Source organism: Colias eurytheme, chromosome 8 (assembly GCF_061535395.1).
Source record: "Colias eurytheme isolate Ceu_HAF_F1 chromosome 8, ilColEury1 Martin Lab GWU primary, whole genome shotgun sequence".
Taxonomy (NCBI): domain Eukaryota; kingdom Metazoa; phylum Arthropoda; class Insecta; order Lepidoptera; family Pieridae; genus Colias; species Colias eurytheme.
Genome location: NC_142987.1, coordinates 3041507 through 3060370, shown reverse-complemented (window position 1 = coordinate 3060370; position 18864 = coordinate 3041507). Strand labels below are relative to the sequence as shown.

General features: G+C 33.7%; 2 protein-coding genes across 3 annotated transcripts; one reads left to right on the top strand and one right to left on the bottom strand.

Moving 5' to 3' along the window:
- The first annotated feature begins 4361 nt into the window (after positions 1-4361).
- LOC149906367 (uncharacterized) lies at positions 4362-15145 on the top strand. Of its 2 annotated transcripts, XM_090104567.1 has the most exons (16): positions 4362-4538; positions 4609-4729; positions 4852-4981; positions 5199-5498; positions 5845-5986; positions 6426-6567; positions 6784-6918; positions 7223-7323; positions 7575-7663; positions 7825-7940; positions 8146-8257; positions 8393-8539; positions 10188-10291; positions 10554-10658; positions 12950-13158; positions 14060-15145. In XM_090104567.1, coding segments are annotated over exons 1-16 (2106 nt in total). In that variant the 5' UTR covers positions 4362-4536; the 3' UTR covers positions 14211-15145. The 2 variants fall into 2 exon arrangements, with proteins under 2 accessions (XP_089960693.1, XP_089960694.1); XM_090104568.1 differs by lacking the exon at positions 12950-13158 and having other exon boundaries at positions 14060-14172.
- Positions 15146-16837: 1692 nt separating this feature from the next.
- Positions 16838-18467, bottom strand: LOC149906366 (protein FAM234A-like). Its single transcript, XM_090104664.1, has one exon. The coding sequence runs from the start codon at positions 18311-18313 to the stop codon at positions 16982-16984; it is 1332 nt and encodes a 443-aa protein (XP_089960790.1). The 5' UTR covers positions 18314-18467; the 3' UTR covers positions 16838-16981.
- Positions 18468-18864: the final 397 nt, after the last annotated feature.

Genomic DNA, 18864 nt, shown 5'->3' with positions numbered 1-18864 from the left:
AATAAATCTTTTGCTAGCATTCTGATGCTTTATCGGTTGCACTGGATTTATCTCTTTTTTTTCAATCGCTTGAATGATATAGGATGGGGTCCTTGATGGGCATCGAATGCTGAAGTCTCGAATCACTGACAGTAGGCAATTTATGTAAAATCTTGATAATGGTCCATCATATTATTTTGCCTAAACGTTACATACTTTTTTATATATTCTATTTTTAACGAATTATTCACTCCAGTCCAAACAGCAAATAAGCAGACTTCTGCTTCTGCAACGTTTAGTTGTCCCTGAATTTAGAAAAAATAGTCATGATTCTTATCTATGACAAAAGTTTTATTTTTTGCATTGTATTTTTTTGAAATATTAAATTTTTTTAACCGCATCTTCCGCATTCATGTCTTTTGCCGGAATTAGACATTTAACTTCTACTAGTCCCATTTTCCCTTTTTGATATGGGAGTGTATAAAGTAATTTTTTTAGATATTTCTCGTTATACTTTTAAAAAGTTATTATTGTCATTTTGCTCATTAGGTAAAGTAATTTCGATATCAGTTTTAAGTTTTTTGATACCTGCAATAATAACGTCATAATCGCCTGCACATACTTATCGATTACACCCTGTATACAATCCACCATCCACATTTATAATGTTTTCCTGTCCTCCTCTCCTTTACGCTGTTCACCGATACATTTGAAATGAGTAAATCTGCTACCACTGAAGGATGTTTCATTGTGATCAGCAAATTTTCACCACTGTTGTCGATTATTTGTTTTTCATTTTTAATCAGCAATTGGGAATCATCAGTTTTGTTTTTTGCAGATTGGTGATGTACCCTAACAATACGTCGAAAAGGGAAAGCATCAACGAATTATCGTTATCGTCCTCTTTTTTTATTCTTCGCGTCTCTGTTACTTCTGTTTGTTTAGTTCTCAACACCCACTGAATTTTCTATGTTATTGTGATCTTCCATTACATCTGAGTTTTGATGATGTGATGATAATCCATTCGTTTTAATATTGGTACTTAGAGTTGGTAGACTAAACTAGAAATGGCGGACTAAATTTGTCAGCGCGTCTGTAAGATCAGAATATAAAACCAACATCCTGTATTTAAGTTACAAAATTAATAATCAAACAACATTAGCGGCATGTTGTTTGATTATTAATTTTGTAACTTTATTAACGTTGAAAATGACTAGAAGATAAAATTAAAAAATTTTGGAGTAAACAAATCATTTTCCCCGTATGGGGATTTCCCCGGATGAACTTGGGAAGTTCAAGTTCTCAATACAAGTTTATATTATATTTCGTATTTCTCAAACGAAAAATAAACATTTTTGGAACTTCAAAAAAATTATATTATAAGAAAATTTATGAGCTTACTTTAGTTTTAAAGAAATATACATCTCTTTACTGACACCCCGTAAAATAAAGAAATTGTTGCCTTTGCAATCTATTTGGTTTCATTAACTTTATGTTCGAAGATAATTTTTTTTTTTCTAGTAGTTACACGCGTATTTGTTTCGTTTATTTTCCATATCGAAATCAAATGTTTAAAAATACAAATATTTGCACAAAACTAAGATAAAAATAATCAATTAACAAAAATATTAAATTTAATGAAGTAGAGCAACTTTCACTTCGGTATGAAGGAAAATCGAGCGTAGAGCACACGTCAGAACGCTCCGGCCCAAGGAGCGCGAGTGCGCGACTAAAGAAATTCGCTAGGATTTTTACTAATTATTTTAAATATTTTTTTAATATTTAAAGAATTATCAAAATTAAAAAAAAAAATTTTTTAAAGGATTAACACTCATTGGTCTTCAACCAACTCGAATAAATTAATGGAAAAAATAACTTTTAGCAGTATTTATCAATAGATTTTGTAAGGCAAAAAATGGGAAATTTAATGAATTTATAAGTTATAACGTTCTAATTAAGAAAATCATAAGTTTTTCGGCAATTGTATTCAGCAGTTTTTAATAACGACTATATAAGGATAATAATGCGCTGATCAGATTGTGTAAATTGTAATCGGTTGCAACGTAGTGAGTGCACAAACTTAGCTCGAAATGTCTTTGGGGGAAAGAGACTTATCTTGAAGGCCTGATTAAGGTAACATAAAGTAACTTTACAAATGTGAAAAAATTCACGCACATTGCGTATATAACACTAATTGATAAACAAGAAAAAAAAATTCAGTTTATCATTTCATTAGCCGGGAAAAAATTGTCAAATAACTTGTTGAAAACGCAATTTTGCTAGACTGCAGCCTTAAGAGTACAATATTATTTTATTATTTACTTGAACTTTTGCATTGTGGTAATTTATTTTTTCAGCTTGCACGTTCACTCCCTCGTTTAACTTTTTATAGGTAGTTATTTCATTCCTTCATTCCGTTACATATACCTACCTAGTAACATTGATGTTGATGTATGGTTCTTATAATTTTACTTATGTAAGTAGTAGGATATTTATCAATAATTCAATATCTAGTAATAATGATCTTTAGACAATAGACAAACATTCCTTCATTTCATTCAATTCAATACATTTCATTTCAACACATCTTTACTCGACATCTACCTATGCAATTAAAATTCTTAATTCTTTTAACGGCCCGATTCACAACTTTGACAGGAAAATTAACTATAGGTACCTATATCTATCAGTTTCAAATCTCAAATTCAACTTTCTTACACAAAACACTTACCCTACGAATGGATACCTACCTAGCAATTCATGACTAAACAATATCAATCCTGAAAATCAGTTGTAGGTAATCTCACATGAAATTATTAAGCTTTTCGATCGCAGAGTCCTAAGGCCACTCTATACCTACTCTTAACCCGTTTATAATTAGGTAAGTACCTACCTACCTATCTATGTAACATTTACAAAACAATATTTGCTAATTGCTTCAATACTAGACCGTTTAGAAAAGCACTTAATTCTTAGTTTAAATATTATTTTATTCTTTTCATAACAATCAAATTGTTTCCTTTATTGTAATACTGTGACTTCGTGTTTTAGGATGAATGAAGCTGAAAAAATAGACTTTAAAATTGTTGTAGACTACAACAATTTTAAAGTCTATTTTTTCGGCTTCAACTTGTAGTATCTACTATTCTTCATTTCCTATACATATAAACTCATAGGTAGGTATAACTAATATACCTAACATTTTACATTTATTTTTTTACGGATATAAATAAATGTAAGAAAAATAATAAAATACTATATGTAATACCTACAACGGATATTTAAATCTGTGTACTGTGTAGGTACATACCTAATCCCTATAGGCTCGAAATGTTCTCACGAAACACATAATACCTAATTAGAAAATGTCCTGTGTCAAACATATTCAACATAAGTGACAGTAAAATATAAATAAAGCCCTAACCCTTTCCCCTTAGATATTTAAGTTAAAGCTCAATTCTGAAATCGTAACTTATCTCTCCCGTTTCCAGTAATTGGTTACTCAAGCCTCGGAATCCAATTATGGCGCCAATTACTGAGGAGGAACAGACTATACAAAATTTATTGCTAACCACTAGCTCAGTCTACGGTGTTGCCAAAGAATTGGTTTCAATTTACTATTTTTTATATTTGAAAACTGTGCTTAGTGAATCCAAGGCACTGTGAAAATATAAAAAAATCGTTGTTTTTATCTGTCGATAATATGTAAAAGTGCCACAATAAAATAGTCACTTCCATTAAAAATAAGTTAAGTTAGGTAACTACTATTATTGAATTAGGTAGACCGTAGATACTAGATAGTAGGTATCTACTTAGTAATAAAAAAATAATACTCATACGAAATTATTTTAAATAAACAATTAACAAAACCCACTCTATAAAATAAAATTATAGCAAAAAATATATTTTTAAAAAATTCTCAAAATCCTTATCCTACATTATACATTATATACATTATTGTTTCGGAGGCAGGCATTCAACTCTTTGTATACCGCCATCTGTCGTTGAATAGTCAAAGTAGTTCACTACGACATCTAGAGCTAGATGTCGTAGTGAACTACTATATATATTTTAAAGAAAAACATTACAGTGCCATCTGTCGTGCAATAGCAAATGTTAATTTATGCTATTATCCTATAGATGGCGCAAAGAAAAATTAAAAATATTATTTTTTTAAAACAAGAATAACTCCGATTTATATTCTTCATTAAATGTTTTATAAAAATTCAAATGTTTGTATAAAATTATTGTTCCCACTGTTATAGGTATTAGGCTTGGTATTAGGTATTATGAATACCACAGATGAATACTAATTATCTATTCAAACGTCAAAATCCTCGTTTCTCGATCTGTCACAAGTCACAACTTTCAAAATGTTTATCATCTATCATTGTCTAGAAAGTAGCAAAAACTTTAATCAAAATAAATTACACAAAGTTATTTCTTAATTTGCTGGCTACCCTCAAGCCTTAATCACTTTTCAATCCATACCTCCTCATCACACCGCAAACGCACTTGCACTTTTTGAAACACGAGAACAGCTAAAACTTCAAAACCATGTTCGTATTGAAAAGTTGCTTTCACATAATTTTAAGTTTACAATATTTTTAAAATGCTGACTGATTTTAGGAGTTTTGTTGACCTGGCTACGTTAGCAATGCATCGACGGCAGGAAATGGAGGCGAGGATACAAGTTTTTCTTGAAAAATGTGATCATGCCATACATGATATAAACAAATTAAAAGTTCAGGTAATTCGATTATTCCGTGAAAGTAACTCATTAAATATTCGTTTTGATTTGACATGAATTCCTATTTGTATTTTAAACTTTAATTAATCTAATCTTATCTGATCAATACTTGTTTATTCAAGGCACAAGGTTTTGTGGAGCAATTAAATTGTGAACCAGCAGAACTGAAGGAGCGCTTCTTGAATTGTATGCAACATCTGGACGAATACACGTATCTCATTACTGATTTCAACCTTGCTGTTGGAAAATTAGGTGCGTTTTTGCTACAATATGCAATTGTTTCATTATTATATCATATTTATAAAAGTAAAATTCAAGTGAAAGAACTTTATGCCAATATTGCTCAAGCAATATCTTAACTTCTTATTGTTCAGTATAATCTACCATACCTTCATACTATTTTCTACACTTTCCAACTCTCAACACCAATTTTTACATGTATTAAATGATGCATACATCTTCCTTATAGATGAAACTAGCAGTACAGATCTAACGCCAGTACTTGACACAAGTAAGAAGTTACTACCAACACCTGCAACATTCAACCTCATGGATACATTGAGCGAACCCACTCCTTCCACATCCACAGCCTGCCCCAACCTTTGTCCTGTTGAGAAACCGAAAAAGAAAAAGAAACCAAAAGAAGAGGATCTCTTGATATCCTTTTCTAGTGTCTCTTGCTCTACAGAAAGTGTTCCTATCGGTAATGATAGTGTGGAGAAGGAGGTACTTAAAGTACAGACTGATTTAGAGAATACTAAGTTAAATGGTGAGTGTTGTCTAAAAAGTTTTTTTTTAGATAAACCAATCAAGCATAAGGCAACCAATGCCTTAAATAATTATGGAGAATGTTTTGCCATAGACTACAAATTGAGAGTTCAATTACGGAGAATTTATAAAATTATATTAATCAAAATTAAATATTTAAAAGACTATAATTGTATAACAAAAAACTAAGATACCATTTCTCTGATTAGAGATAATGTAATTTATACACATGATTTATTGTTTTCTTTCTGTGCACATTCAACCTTCTAAAATAGAACAGAAAAGAATCTCAATTTATGAAACTTTTCTAGAACACTTGCATATTTTTTTCTCTTCAATTTCTACAGAATCAGCGACAAATGCAATAGGTAGTTGCAATTTACCAGCACAAACGCTACTACAAGTTGATGAGGTGTACCAAGGGTCTATAGTTCATATTGATGGACTAACCCTATGGGTAATAACTAGTAACTTTGACGATGTTTACAAGTAAGTTTACTTCCTTATCTTAATATATATAAATCTCGTGTCACAATGTTTGTCCTCAATGGACTCCTAAACCACTTAACCGATTATAATAAAATTCGCACACCATGTGTAGTTCGATCCAACTTGAGAGATAGGATAGTTTAAACATGTAGGTACCACGGGCGAAGCCGGGGCGGACCGCTAGTATAATATAAAATTCTTGTGTCACGGTTTTTGATGAATGACTGATAAAATGATTGTCATAAAATTTTATGTGCATATTGGGTAGATCTAAAAATCGAATAACATCTATTTTTCATACTATATAAATGTGTTAAGAGAAAGGCAGAACAACATTTGCTGGGATAGTATAATATAAAATATTTTTTGGTAGCTTATTTTTATAAATTTATTCATTAAAATTGTATATTCAAAACTATTTCAACTCTTCATTTTTTAGCCTAATGACAGACATGACTCAATACTATAAAGAGAACAAAGTAGAACTTAATTTGGAGCAAATAAAGTCATTAATATATTGTGCTGTATATGAAGAGAAGACGGAGGCTTTCTACCGAGGACTCTTTATAAGAATTTCAGAGGTGAGAGGAATAAAAAATTAAATTGTCATAAATGCAAAATATGAAAAATTGGTTATTCCTTATTTATTTTTCACTTTTCTAAGCATAACGATTAACGATAGATGGTTCAAACTTCGCATTTAATTTTTTATTTGTAATATTTTTTTTGTTTTTCGCAAACATTTACCATACACATAACAATTATTATTGTATGTAACACATGTTGTAATGTACCAGGATGACACAAACATAGCGGAGGTGTATCTAGTGGACACGGGCGAGACGAGGCTTGTGCCGATATGTTCATTGCAGCCATTGCTATCAATATTCTGTGACAAACCACCTATGGCTCGGTGCTGCCATCTAGCAGGGGTATGTTGTTATATTTTATTGGATGTTTTGTGATGTTTGGTTAATTTAAAATTGAGCTGGAGCTTTGTTATTAAATATTTAAATGTGTGTAAATATTACGATTCACACTTTTTAAGAACGATTTTCGATTCATAATAAAATATATGAGCTCTCTCTAAACATTTTTTTAAATCTTTGATCTTAATTACCTAATAGAGCGTAATTTTTTTTTTTTTTTCACTTTCATATCAAAATGTAATCTACTAAGTATAATATTTGTGAGAAGATAATTTTTCATTATTTTATGCAAGTTTATTTTCAACAGGTAGACCTTTTGGATTGCAATAATCAGGAGTTATTAAAAAGACAAGAAGTATTCATGGAGGACTTTATCGGCCAAGCATGCAGCATCATAGTTGATGATAAGTAAGTTAAATATAATTTTGTAATATAATTTTTAGTACAAAAAACATGGTCAGTCATTTATTACTATTAGATAAAAAAAAATTCTCTTGTCAAATTAAATTGTTATTACTTACAAAACACATTCCAATGTATGCATTTCTTTTATAACTGTATCATGCCTGTATATTTTATCAGTTAGTTCTTTAATAGAAAAAATGTTGATTACGTCTTAAAACAACTAATTATTTATTTGAATATTTCCATTTTTATAGCACTTCGGAATCGCTAGGCGTGTATGTGGTGTTACAATCAAAGAATACATTGAATGATTTGGTTGTTGAAAATGGATTTGCAGTTAAAAGTAAGTACTTTTCACTTTGATTCAAAGCAACGAATAATAATATATATGATTGCAAACATAATACATAGCAAAATAAAAAAAAATGAAAGCAACTCTGATAATCCCGAATTCTTTTGAGTGAACACTTGCAATCAAGGGTAAATTTATATATGTTATTACAGTTGACAACAGCACAACAAAAAATACAGATCCTTCCAAAGCCGCTGCAGATATGTCAGACGCTGACTTGGACATAACACAGTGTCCGGAATATGAGGATCCCGTTGAAGCTGTAACGGTAAGTCGCATTAAAAATTGTGAGACATTCAAATAATCTTATAAATAAATATTAATAAAATAAAAAATATTTAGCAATCAAATTTGTCTTTTTGAAAAATTTACTCGACTTTTTTTTTCTAGAATCGCTGTATCGAACGCTAGAAAAAATATTGCTACAGTTAAAAGATTTTTCCTACTTTTTTTTTTTTGTTTTTACATAACAGGGCTACCATAATCGAGACGAAGCTGATATATGCGCGCATTACAAGGGGGGACCAGAAAAGACTTGTTTCAAAGGTGCTAGATGCAAAAAGCGACATGTCTTGAAACATCCTGGTGAGATAAAAATTTTGGTTGTGCTTAAAATTGATTTTTTCGTGTGAAGTTTAAAGTTCTGTTATAGATATACTACGACATAACTACTCTGTATTCTTTTGCAAAATAGTTTATTTACGTATTTTCTATCTACAGATGGCTGGACACTGGACCGCGTGGCCGTAGCGGGCAAGGTGCGGGCGCTAGCGCTGCCGGCGCCGGGCACGTGGCTCCGCCTGCGCGTCACGTGGGTCGTGCACTACGACCACTTCTACGTGCACCTGCCCACTGACACCCGACCCGGTGCGTGCACAGATCGTGTGGTGTGTATGTACAGGGCGGACACCGGACCGTGGCCGTAGCGGGCGCGTCACGTGGGTCGTGCACTAAGACCACTTCTACGTGCACCTGCCCACTGACACCCGACCCGGTGCGTGCACAGATCGTGTGGTGTGTATGTACAGAGCGGACACCGGACCGTGGCCGTAGCGGGCGCGTCACGTGGGTCGTGCACTAAGACCACTTCTACGTGCACCTGCCCACTGACACCCGACCCGGTGCGTGCACAGATCGTGTGGTGTGTATGTACAGAGCGGACACCGGACCGTGGCCGTAGCGGGCGCGTCACGTGGGTCGTGCACTAAGACCACTTCTACGTGCACCTGCCCACTGACACCCGACCCGGTGCGTGCACAGATCGTGTGGTGTGTATGTACAGAGCGGACACCGGACCGTGGCCGTAGCGGGCGCGTCACGTGGGTCGTGCACTAAGACCACTTCTACGTGCACCTGCCCACTGACACCCGACCCGGTGCGTGCACAGATCGTGTGGTGTGTATGTACAGAGCGGACACCGGACCGTGGCCGTAGCGGGCGCGTCACGTGGGTCGTGCACTAAGACCACTTCTACGTGCACCTGCCCACTGACACCCGACCCGGTGCGTGCACAGATCGTGTGGTGTGTATGTACAGGGTGGACACTAGACCGCGTGGCCGTAGCGGGCAAGGTGCCGGATCACCTTATAAAACAGTAAAATTGTCGTGCTACAATTTCATGCCGATTTTCATAGGGTATGGGTACCTTTCCCGGTGTCAGCTCGACTCGTCGTGCCGAAGTTTGTTCGACTCCCACATAATGTACGTAATATGTAATATTTTTCTTAATTCTGACTACCCGCACTTATTTTCAGATTTCTTTTTAGGGTTCCGTAGCCAAAATGGCAAAAACGGAACCCTTATAGTTTCGTCATGTCCGTCTGTCCGTCTGTCCGTCTGTCCGTCTGTCACAGCCGATTTACTCGGAAACTATAAGTACTACAGTGATGAAATTTGATGGGAATATGTGTTGTATGAACCGCTACAAAAATATGACACTAAATAGTAAAAAAAAGAATTGGGGGTGGGGCCCCCCATACATGTAACTGAGGGATGAAATTTTTTTTTTCGATGTACATACCCGTGTGGGGTATCAATGGAAAGGTCTTTTAAAATGATATAAAGTTTTCTAAAAAACATTTTTCTTAAAGTGAACGGTTTTTGAGATATCAGCTCTCAAAGTCGTAAAAAGTATGTCCCCCCCCCTCTATTTTTATAACTACGGGGTATAAAATTCTAAAAAAAATAGAGGTGATGCATGCTAATTAACTCTTTCAACGATTTTTGGTTTGATCAAAGTATCTCTTATAGTTTTTGAGATAGGTTGATTTAACTGTAATTTATTATATTTGCTGCTACGGAACCCTTTGTGCGCGAGCCCGACTCGCACTTGGCCGGTTTTTTTTTGTTCAGGATTCCCGGCTTTTGTCATAATTAAAATTAATAAATCTGTATTCTACAGAGTCATTATACTAAAATTAATTTGATTTCATATGTAACCTGAAAAGAAAAAATATTCTACGAATTGAGAACATCATCATCAAAAATAAAGAAACAATAATTCTCCTAATTACAGAATCATTGCCGAATTTCGGAGTAGTGTTGCCTCCGACGACGCTGGATGCCCTAGTGCGGGATATGAACAGTCCGGCTACTAAACTGGCGTATAAACCTCTGAAGGTACTTTTTATCTTATACATTGTAAATTAATACTTTAGTGGCACTTCTACTAGTAGTGTAGTAGTTAGTTTACTTTTAATATTTTTTTTATTGTGTCTCAAAAAAATTAAATAAAAATCACTTAATACATTCTAACGTTTACTCAATAAAAATGCAAAAGTTACATTATTTTGAGTGACTTAAGTTATATTTCTTTTCTTCTGCCAATTCAAAATCTTTTGCAAAAAATTGGTCCAATTAAATATATTTTTTTTTGTGACAGACTACGCCAGCTCCGGGCGAGCTAGTGGCAGCTCTATATCCATTAGACGACCACTGGTATCGCGCCAGAGTTATATCCGCCACACGAATGGATCAATGTGTACAGGTAAAGTTCACTTTCTCATATCAATTCTCATTTCAGTGCTATTAAACATAATATATAATAAATCTTTAAATAGCGGTTATTTTCCCTCACAGTGGAGGACACAGGGGCGTGCACAGAGTTTTTCGACAGGGTAGGCAGAAATATTGTAATGATATTAAGTCATAATAACGAATACCTACCTACTGCAATGTTTATATTTTCACATTGCTGTACTCATATATGAGCTTACAATACGTAGTATTCCCCAAAATAATGGAAAATATATTACGATTTACACACCTACCTAACTACTATAAAATAATTTTCAAAGTACCTATAATAACTAGTGTTCTATATTATGAAATTAACGATTAACTTTACCTTTGTGTATTACAAATTCCGGTATAGATTGGCTCTTTTTTCTATCACTAAGTCTCTGTTTGATAAATGTTTATTCATAAAACAAAAATAAGAATTTTCCGTTAAATTATACCTAATTATCTTACAAATTAATACACTCACGATAGACATAATCTATTTAGTTACTCCCAAAACACTTCACTTGCAAATTGTCTTATTTAACATTATTAATTTTCTCAAAAAACAAATTTAACTTCAAAGTAAAATATTAAATAACGTTTGTTATTTCCAAAACAAAACAAATGAATAATGATACTATTTGCAGATGGTCTTTACCGCTACAAAAATGTATAAATTATCACACTTCTTAAATTGGTCGCATATTCAACTTCAGTTTCGGCTTTCGATGTGGTTCCGAATTCGGTTCGTACATTCGTATATCTTCGTAAAAAGACACTGCCTACCTTGTGTGTTTGTGTGCGTGGTTTTATAACATCAGTGTGCCGTGTTTATAGGCACGCACACATATAAAATATGCGTAGACACGCAGAGCACACATATAAAAACTTAGACACGGATAGTTTGTGTCTTTGCCGTCCCGTGACGTACTGAGTCCTGTGGCGGCGCTAGTGCAGCGCATGCATAGTGACTTGAGCTGTGTTATTGAAATTAGATAATAATGCCACCAAAATACCAATAGATGGATCTGAAATATATTTGAAATATTTTGATTTTTGTTTCTGAATACTACATGGCGTAATTAATAATAAAATATAATGACGCTGTGAATTTCATTTATGGATATTAAATACTGATCAGAGTTTGGTAAATGCTAGGGTAGGCAGTGTCTTTATGTCTTTATGGAATGCACGCCACTGGGAGGACATCTATTATAGTCCCTATTCCTAAAAGTGGCGAAGCTATATACAAAACTACAGCCCCATTTCACTGTTATCTGTGTTTGCTAAATGTGTTGAATCACTGATATACCCACATTTAACATACCACCTAAAGGCCGATTTTAATACCTGAACAACATGGTTTTCGTGGCGTGATGTCTACCTTAACCAATCTGGTCACTTACACTGATGATTTGTGTGATACTATTGACAGAGGACAAGAAATAGATGCAATATATGAATATGGATTTTAGTAAGGCATTCGATAATGTGGATCATTCGCTGCTGCTTTGAAAGTTGTCAAGGGTTGGTATTCATGGTCTAATATTACAGTGGTTTGCAACTTACTTGGGCAATAGAACGTCAAAAATTACGATTAATTGTTATGAATCTCAGCCATTTGTAGCTACTTCGGGTGTTCCCCAGGGCTCGGACTTGGGGCCTATTGTGTTTTTAATTTTTATTAATGATTTATTCTATGGAATTAATTGCTCAAGATTTATACTATTCGCGGATGACCTTAAAATATTCAAAAATAATACAGAGGGTGCTAAATTTCTTCAAGACGATCGAAATCGAATTTCGGAATGGACAGTATCTAATAAGCTACCGTTAAAATAAATAAGTGCAAATTTATAAAATTTTCCAAAAAGTTACAACCACACTCATCTTCGTATTCCATAAATAATGATCCTTGAGGAGATAATCCAAGTGCGAAACTTAAAACATTACATAAAAATAAGGTTTTATTCATCATAATAATAATTTATTGAATGACTTCAACAAAAGGAGGTTCATAAGTAACCTTGTTATAAATTGGCCATAAGCTTTTCTCACGAGCACTTCACGTTATTGTGGGAAAGCTATAGATTTTCATCCTCTATTTTATTCACATTTTAACTTTTTTGTCAAAACAAAAAGATAAAACTTTTGTTACATTTTTGAATTCTGAAATTTCACCAAAATCGGTTTAGTTGTTGAACGACAACAGCAGAGCATCTACTTTCCCATTTAAAACAGTAGGTGGGATTGAAACGTACGCATCCCCCGCAGGTGATGTACCTAGACTACGGCACCGTGGTGTGGGTGAAGGAGGACGCGGTGCGCGTGCTCGAGCTGCGCTTCCTGGCGCTGCCCGCGCAGGCGGTGCGCTGCGTGCTCGCCGGTGTCGCCGTGCGCTCCGCCGCGCCCGCCGCGCTCAGCGCCGCGCGCCACGCGCTCTCCGCGCTGCTGCTCGACCGCACGCTCGACGCGCACGTGCTGTGGGTGACTATATAAGCCCCGCAAGTTGATATTGCGATTGGCGGCCATCTTGGTGACGTAGTCGACGTCGCCCCGTCAGTACCGTTCGCTAATAAATAAACATAGATTTTTTACATACCGACCTGGTTTTTATTTATATTTAATAATTACATAACAATAATTAAAAAATATTTTCATATTTACACATCAACAATATAATTGATACGTTTTTAAGGGCTTAATCATTGTTTTTTTATAAGCAGCATACAAAACTAGTTTTTTATGGTACCGAAATTTCTTAGAAATATACCTATAGTCATAAACAGGCGTCTCGCTATTACAAATAAACCCATTACCCATGGAAATATTATATATTGTCTATATTTCCGTGACCATTACTCTAGCATATTTACTTTTTATTAATTTTTTTTTTGCTATAGGCACTTTATTGCGACGGATGACGTCACGCGGCTGATATTGTGACAAGGTTCCATCGCAATATCAACTTGCGGGGCTTATACAGTGTAGTGTGACGCGCCCATCGCCGTGCGCTCCGCCGGCATTTTATAAAATATTCATTCAATTTAACACCTTATTTCCGAGCAGTAACGTTCAAAATCCCATGTATACTCGTTAGAAAACTGCTTAATAGACGCATAGGCAGTTTAGCTCCTGACAATATTTGAGCGTGATTATTCCGTTAGTTTTAGCTTAGTCATTGCGTTTACGAAGAATAGAAGTATGCGTCATATCTGATCCTTTCGTAAATCCAACTTTTTTTTTTAATTGCAAGCTTTTAACTGTATGTTATTTACCATGAAGAAAATGGTCCTTCGAGCCGGATTGCAAATTTTTCTTTCGTGCCTGCTAATTTTCAATATTGTATTTTACTTGACAATATGAATAATTTTGTTGTTTCAGAGCACGTAACTATGACGAAATCACCGTAGAACTATTCGATGAAAACGGTTACAGCATAGCGGAGACACTCGCACAACAGAAAGTTGTTGAATTACGAGAGTTCGAAATGGAGGACGACAAAGGAGTACAACAAAAAATTGTTGTACCATAATTTTTTAATATAGGTAATTGAAAAATACTCTCAAAATGTCGATACAAGTAATTTTAATATTGTGAAAGTTTTTAATTATAAATCTTAGGTTACCGGCATTTATTAAAATGCCCTATACTTAGTTCTTATTGTTGTAATATGCAAATATTCGATTTTCTTTCCCAGTTAAATAGGAAACTCTCTTTAATAAGTACTATTTTAAGTGTAAAGTGATAACATTATTTAAGATCGTGTTTGCAATATTTTGTTTCCTTTTTTTAATTATTTCTTTTCTATTTAGAACCACAATTATTTTATTAAATATAGATACTTATACCTATAATGTTATTGCAATGTGAGTGTTGCAAGTACAGAAAGTTGGTGCTTTGTTGTATGTAATTTTCAAATTATAGATAGGTTTAAAATACATAAAATTCTCATTTTTAAATATACTTATTTTTAAAGTGTATGATTGATCAACTCCATTTCATCATTTAATTAATAATTTCTTTTCTAACACAGAAAATAAATTATTTTGCCTTATATTAATCAATATTTGCATTGTTCCTATAGATAGCATAATAATTATATTTTTAAATAATGTTCAATAAGTAATAAAGTCTGTGATTCAGATGTTTGTTTAGATTGCTTTTGATACAAGTGCGATTATTGTTAAGGATAACAGTGTGCGATGAAATTTGTGTTAAAATTCTGTTATTGTTTTAAGTTAATTAAGAAGTCAACTTGTTAGCTTGTTTTGAATATAAATCTCGGTCTAAAATCTAAATTAAGATTACGGCCATTTTTACCTAGTTTTATTGTTGATGTGTTGTCATGTTTAAATAAGTTTCTTTTTAATCGTTAAAATTAAATCATTGAACAATGAGCCGCGTTTCTTATGTCGATAAATTTTTCTTTCATTTTTATTATTGTATTGGAAATTTATAACAGTAAGTAAGTATGTATATATTTGGACTTTGGACGGCCTTCATAAATTTTAAAATATCCAGAGTAAGTTTTATATGACTATCATTCATTAGACTATTTAAAAATAAGTAGGTAGGTATTTAAAACAATTGTTGTTCATTTTTAACCGACTTCAAAAAAAGGAGGAGGTTATCAATTCGGCCGGTATGTTTCTTTTTTTTTTTTATGTATGTACACCGATTACTCCGTGGTTTCTGAATCGATTTACGTGATTCTTTTTTTGTTCGATGCGGGATGGTGTCGAATTGGTCCCATAAAAATTTCATTCGGATAGGCCCAGTAGTTTTTATTTTATGAGCATTTTTGTCTGTATTTGTAAATGTTGCAAGTGCAAGTTTAAGTCCGTTGTTACGTTAGAAAATTTGACCGCATAATCGTGCAATAGTCGTAAAGCTTGTATATCGATTGTAAAGAAGTTATAAATCTTCGTTGAAGAATAAACTCTTTTTTTGTATATATGCTTTTTATTTTAGTACTTCACCATTCTGATGGTTACTGAATAATATCGAATAAGAGCTCAACCGGAGAACTTGATAGAAGAGTTTTTACCTTTTAGTTTATATGCAATGCTTGTGAGCAAAATTTTCTACAGAAGGTAATCCAGTAGGCAATAAAATAAAAGAGAGGGTACACAGTAAGTATAGTTTAATATTTTAAAACATATTTAAATAAATTAATTAATCTTTAATTATGAACACTATAGATTAATCAATATTTCCAATTACTTAATTTGGAGGTAAACCATATCAAACTCTGAAATGCAATAACAATTTGATTTATCTAATATCGGCAATGATACTGTGATACATAGAAACAATTCGAATATTTATTAAGAATGATATTAAAAATTTGAACACTCATGTTAATAATTGTCATTGATTTACAAAACAATAAATGGTCTATAATCACAGTTTTGCTGTGCAATAGTTTACAAGAATAACTGTGTTCAAATTGCGGTACAGTGATTTTCAGGATTTTTTTTTTTTTTTTTTTGTAAATCAATGAGCTTAATAAAATATGCCAAATGTCTATCAATTTAACACTACTGCCTTATATATTAAAATGCATAGCCATAATATAACTAATTAAAATATCACACATTTATTACTATTCTAGAAGATACACATTTAAGTAAATATTAAAATATTGATTATACATTTTATTGGCTATTGAGATTGACAAAATCTAAACAATTGTAGTTTTGGTCTCCGTGAATATTGTTGAAAATGACTAGAAATTTATCACACACATAAGCTACATACAGCAGCAAGCTCTAATAGATAATTTTAACTTTCAGCAACAAAAAGTTTCGGCAACTCTGTTTCAAGACGAATCACTCTTACGGTGGAAGATAAGTGCCAATTATCATATGGATCTGATTTCTTCGTTCCATAATTCTCTGGAGCAACAAATGTACTGTAATATGATATCAACTCGTGGGATTGGTCGCCGTCTAAGTCGGCAATGGTGAGGGACCTTTCTTGGAATTCTAAATCAGGTTGGCATGTGGGCAATGGGGTATTAGAATTGATCTGTCCACGCACACATATCTGAAGTATATCCGTTTGACTGACATTCACATGAATATAGGTTTGCAATTTATCAAATGCAACTAAAACAATTCTCTCGGAAATATCGTGAGCTACAAAATTGTCGTATTTAATGAATGAGGATATGGATGCAATATTGATAGAGGGGCGATAGTAAAATTTGTCGTAGGTATTTTTCGGGCTTGAATTCTGCACGTTGTATCTTATTTCGTCGATTTTAAGTGCACCCTTTGCTAGGTGTGCACTGTTCCACTGTCATAATTTTAATACAAAGCCTTGTATCGAGTTTGGGAATGCGAACAAGCTAGGCCTCATTGCATAGACATGATTCGCTGTATACTCCCAGCTCACATTCGTTGTTCCATTGCGTTCGAGAATCAGCTTCAGACTAACTTTACATGAAGTTGGACATTCACCATAGTTTTCTACTCTTAGCTTACCAGCACCATTTGTATACACTTGTTTTGTGTTTCCAATATTATTTTTCAAGCTTAAATTAACTCTTTTAGAAGTTGAGGATACAGAAGAATTGTCATTTGTGGTACGATCAAACTTTAAAAGCTTTTTATATAGTTCTGGATATATCTGTCGAACAGCCACTGATGTGCCATTTTTGCACAGATAAGTTATGTTAGCTGTTTCATTCAGCAGTTTGACAGAGAGACAATTATCAATGATCATTGGATCTCCTATAATATTTCCTGTTGCACCAGAAATTATGAGGAGTGAATTATGATTTGTATTTGGATAAACTGTAGCAACTGTTAGGAGATCATTGACTTTATCCTTATCCATATCTTCAACAACCATGGGGAAATCAATTGCTGCTATGTTACTAAATACTTTTCCTTGTTTATGAATGTACCAATAATATGTTCCGGATAATGGATTCAAGGCAGCAAGCAATCCTTCCGTACCTGAGACTATACAATCATTCTGCTTATCATTATTAACATCAAGTATGTTACAGTTGATTTCTGTAGGGATCCTAGTCTCACGAGTATACCAACCCACTTTTCCAGTGTTGCCTACTATTAACAAAACCCCATTTACATTGTCGTTGTTATTTTGATTATTTTTCATATGATTGCCTCGGTAAATAAATATAAGGTTTTTTGTATTAGGTATTGCACCATCAACTACTTGAACGGCACCGGATAACTCGATTTCATCGTAAGGTACCTCCCAGCTAGTACTTTTATCTTGCCATTCTTTATTTGCACAGCTGCCTATATCGGAACATGGTATTCCCCATAAAAATAAAACAACAGTGAAGAGGCAAAGAAAAATCGAAGCGACAAAGGCGCATCGGCGCGGGAATGACATTTTGTTGGAGACATCTGATTGTAAGAAGCTTACGTTATCCATAGTGCTCTCCATGGTGTTCAGATTGGTATTGTAATCGTCCATATCGCTCATACTGTAATTTTTTGAGGATTGAAGACCGCTGTTGTAATCCACATTATTGCAACTATCGGAGGCTTTGATATGAACTGCATTTTGCAATTTCTGATCGTCTTCGGAGTCGGAATCTGATACCAGCTGCTTTAGCGGTGCATACGTACCACCATTTCCATTCGTGGACATGACTCTAAAATAAACAGCCTTTCACATGGCGAGATTCATCGATAAATAGATTCACTGGGTTAAACACAATAATTCTACAAAAATATTATCTAGAAAATTTATGACTAACAAAATCAATATTCAATAACTGCGCAGCTGTATTTATTTGACGTGACAGTTGACACTTGACAGTGACAGGGCCTTGATAATACCCACAGATCATAATCATAATCCAATTTACGTAATAAATTATTATGTATGTGTGTAAAACTAATAAAATTATAGAAATTTATATAGGTACTTCTGTGTAGGTACTGTTCTCTCTACAATAAAATATTCGGACTTCTCTTACTGTTTATTTTAAATGCATAAGTTTATCAGGAAATATCGATTCATCAAGTGAAACAAAATATGCTGCCCTCGGGCCACGGCTTTGTATTCGCATATCATGCACTATGCAGAGTTCAAGCATTGCTAAACCCACATAAAACATAACTTGGAAGAGGATTAAATTCGAATTTTCATCTTTTCAGTGCAAGTTCCCTAGTTCAACAATTCAAGGCATTACTATT